The sequence below is a fragment of the Brachypodium distachyon genome, chromosome 2, assembly GCF_000005505.3.
Source record: "Brachypodium distachyon strain Bd21 chromosome 2, Brachypodium_distachyon_v3.0, whole genome shotgun sequence".
NCBI lineage: Eukaryota > Viridiplantae > Streptophyta > Magnoliopsida > Poales > Poaceae > Brachypodium > Brachypodium distachyon.
In genome coordinates this window covers 22,263,108-22,266,864 of record NC_016132.3, presented here as the reverse complement: position 1 = coordinate 22,266,864, position 3,757 = coordinate 22,263,108, and the positions used below count along the sequence as shown (strand labels likewise).

At 51.9% G+C, this 3,757-nt stretch overlaps 1 protein-coding gene across 1 annotated transcript; it reads right to left on the bottom strand.

Annotated features, from left to right (window-relative positions):
* Nucleotides 1-311: 311 nt before the first annotated feature.
* On the bottom strand, nt 312-3,437 carry LOC100843870 (patellin-3). The gene is made up of 4 exons (XM_003568349.4): nt 1,868-3,437; nt 1,299-1,423; nt 1,062-1,203; nt 312-960 (listed from the first exon to the last, which is right to left on the bottom strand). Exons 1-4 carry the CDS (start codon nt 3,116-3,118, stop codon nt 700-702), a joined length of 1,779 nt encoding a protein of 592 aa, XP_003568397.1. The 5' UTR covers nt 3,119-3,437; the 3' UTR covers nt 312-699.
* Between the last annotated feature and the right edge of the window lie 320 nt (nt 3,438-3,757).

The window sequence follows — 3,757 nt, the reverse complement described above, 5'->3', positions numbered from 1 at the left end:
ACTTGAAAATATGCTTCTTTTCTGTTTTGCCTGCACACTTTGTTTGTTCATTTTCAGGGTGATTCATCCTTTTGGGATGTAAAAGATGCCCTTTTTACCTGATTAGGAATGCACCAGTGTTTCAGTAAAAAAAAACCGCATGCCCCAAACAGGGCTGATAGTATGCCTGGCTGATAGTACCTGGTTCATTGCAGCCATGGCAGTTGGTTGCAGATAAATGATGCAAATAGGGTACATGCACCTACATTTGTCCGAGATCATTGCCAGATGCGAAGTGCGAACAGAAGGGAGGAGCAGAACAACATGGGGAGTAACATGGTACTGGTGACCACAGAACAGGGAGACTTTCTCAAAATTAACATGTTCATGAAAGAGAGAATCCATAGATACCATGTACAGACCAATATACATATCTGCAACAGTTCTTAGGTCCTTCCCAAACTTCTCATCTTGAGAACCATCACCATCCCATACTTCCCCAGCTTCTGATCACAACTATCTCATAGAACAAGCTCACATTGGTTTAAGTAAAATCATACAAATCTGACCCCCCAAGAAACAGCAAGCCAATTAAAGAACCAAACACAAAACTGGCATCTAAAATCTTTTCTGTTCTATCAAGCAGCATGTTCAAATGGTGGTGATATGGACCTGTGGACCTGGTTGGTGATTGTATCTGTAGAGCCAGCAAGCGGAACCTCAAGCGGATTCGGTGGAGCTCTTGACCTTGAATCGATACAGTAGCTTCTTCTTCCTTGATGTTGGGTTGTTGACGGTGAGTACAACCTTGCCAGGCTCAGTAACTTTGAAGTTGCCCTTCATGATTGGCTCCTCATTGGCGGGCACCTTCCTCGTTTTTTGCACAATGACGGTGTAGCCACCCTCTGCATCAGGGGTGAACTCCACACCATAGCTCACCTCCCATCCAAGCACACGTAGCTCCCACACAACCGTGGAATTCTACAACAATAACACATTTCATAAAAACCAACAATTGCTATTTATTCTACCATTGTAATGTAAATTCGCACAAAAGACAGGATAGAAGAACAGTGATCAACCTCAGTAGCAGGAATCTCAATGGTTTCTTTGGATGAAGGTTTGACAGTGAGCTCGGTGACAGCATCAGATGTTGAGAACTCAGTGTCATCCTCTTTGAAGAGGCCTCCAAATTGGACAGGGACCTGCTCCGGTGCGATGTATCTGCATCACATTAAGGCAAACAACACCATATAGAAGATTGTAAGAAAGCGTATTTCTACAAAGAAAGAGAAGACCGGATATTGTCGTGTGCAAACCTGAAAAGGGTCTCTGTGGTCTTCGCTGGGCTGCAAAACGTGAATTTGCTCTTGGTACGTTGCGTAAGGAACGGACTCATCATTTTGTTTGCCGCGATATACCACCATGGCACATTGATGAAAACCTGCATAGTCGATGATCCAACCAATCCCAGTTCAGTTCACTCGATTCATCGTATATCTGAAGTCACTCCAGTCTAATTTTCAATAGCAAGGACAAGCAAGAAAGAGAGGAAAAACTAGAGGAGAAATGATCCCACCACCCCAGCATACTTGCACCATATCTAGTTAGATTACTGAGCTAAAAGTACTACTCTCTTCCATCCATAATAAGTGTCTAGCGAGTACAAGAAAGAAACTAGTCAACTTCCCCAAGGACATACTAGGCTAACTAGCTAGACAAAAAGAAATATCGCAACATGCACAAGACCAGATGAATTAAGTTCAATCCACTGAAAGCACAAAAAAGTTGCCTTAGAAAGCGTAGAAGATTTTAATGCTTGTGCTAATGATACCGAATTTTGGATTAAGGATTACGAAACAATTCGACCAGGAAGAAAGAAGTATACCTTCTTGGCGATGAACTCAGGGTAGTTGTCCTGGAGCAGCGACAGCGCCTGCCGGGTGACGGCGCGGTGCTTGCCGAGCATGGGTGGCGAATTCTTGAGGTCAGTGACCTGCACCATGGAGCAGATGCCGCTGGGCGAGAAGTCCAGCTGCTGAAGGATGCCACGCTCAAGGAGCTGGATGCGCCACTTCAGAAAGCGCTCACGCTTGGCATCGTCACCGAAGGCCTTCTCGTATAGCTCCTTGTCCTGGAACTCGCTGTAGACGTTGTAGCAGACGGGGTGTCCCTCGCGGTCAGCCCCGCGGTAGAACACCACGTTCTCCAACTCCGGCAGGCCGAGGTCGGCTCCCAGGAGCGCGTCGATGCCGAAGCTCTTGCGCCACAGCACCGCCGCCTTGAGCATCGCCATGGCCTCCTTCACCTTGAACTCCCGTGCGCGGAGGAACTTGAGAAGCACCGTGTCCGTGCGCGCGTCATCGCCCACCAGCGGCACACCCCAGATCAGCTCCTCCTTCGGCTCCGCCGCCGGCGCCGGCGCCGCATCCGGCTCGGACGCTGTGGGGACGACGGTCTCCTCTATGGCTTCCACGGTTTTGGTGCCTTCCTCCTCTGTGACCACGACGGTTTTCTCTTCCGTCTCCGGCACCGGCTCGGCCTCCTCGGCCGCCACCGGGGCCTTGGGCTCCTCGGCGGCAGCCACCACCGGCGCCTCCGTCTTGGGCTCCTCTTTCGTGGGCTCCTCGGTCTTGGGCTCCTCCTGGGCCGGGGCGTCCGTTTTGGGTTCCTCTGGCTCGGGGGCCTCTGTCTTGGGCTCGCTCGCCTCCGCCTCCTGGGCCTTAGGCTCCTCTTTCTTGGCCTCGTCGTCAGCGGGAGTCGCCGTGTCCGGCTGGGCCACCGGCGGCGGCGGCGGCAGATCGAACTCCCCGCTGGCGAGCGCGGCGGCGACGAGCTCCTTGAGCTGGGCAAGCGCCTTCTGCTCGGGGTCGGCGAGCTCGGACACCAGGTTGCTCTCCTCCTTGAACGTCCCTGTGCTGCCCTCAATCACCGCCGCCTCGTCCGCACCAGCCTCCGCTTCCGCCTCCTCCATCTTCTTCTCCTCTTCCTCCTCCGCCGCCGTGGCCGCTGCCTCGTCAACCTTCTCCTCCGCCTGCACCGCCTTCTCCTCCACCTCCTCCACCTTCTTCTCCGCCTCCGTCGCGACCACCTCAGCGGCAGCGGCGGCGGCAGTTTCTTGCTTCGTCTCCTCGGCCATGCCTGCCGGACAGCTTCTCGGGGCGAATCGAACGGCGCGCGTGGAAGGCCAAGAAAGCGATGGGCGGAGTAGTTCAGGGAAATTCGAGATGGAGAGATAGAGGGGCAGACCGGCAGAGGTGAGGGATTTGTAAGGGAAAGTCAAGAAGAAGCGATGGGCGGAGTGTTCAGGGAAAATCTTCGGTTTCTTCCTGATGTTTGCTTTGCTTTGCTGGAAGCATGCGCTGCGCGAGCAGGAGGCGGCGTCTAGCGGGCAGCGGCCTAGCCGCCTAGGTAGTAGACTGGGGGAGTGGGGCCCTTTCTTACATGGATTAGCGGAAATGGATTAACATGACACTAGTACTTTTGTTCTTTGCGCCTCTGGTTTCTTCCCTCTCGGAAGAAAGTCAAAAACAGCTGCTACTTTCCCTCCCTAGCCTAATCGTTGAGGCCGAGGATGAAGGCATATGAACCATTTTAACAGCTGAAAGAAACTACGGTTACAAGTGTCTGGATCAGGGGTATCTTTCAAGGAGCTGTCGTTCAAATTTAAATAAATATCTGAGTTTTTTCTACAGTATAAAAAACTCAACCTTTGTACGCAGTTTCATATTTTGCGAGCTGTGGGTGCGTAGACGATTAGTAGTTTAAAAGTGCAAAG

Bases quoted from the DNA above. Each gene is read 5' to 3' on its own strand.
- LOC100843870 (XM_003568349.4), bottom strand. From the start codon at position 3,118: ATGGCCGAGGAGACGAAGCAAGAAACTGCCGCCGCCGCTGCCGCTGAG. The intron at 1,424-1,867 runs GTATACTTCTTT...TCGACTATGCAG, and splicing joins CTGAGTTCATCGCCAAGAAG to GTTTTCATCAATGTGCCATG. The intron at 961-1,061 runs GTTGATCACTGT...TTATTGTTGTAG, and splicing joins TTGAGATTCCTGCTACTGAG to AATTCCACGGTTGTGTGGGA.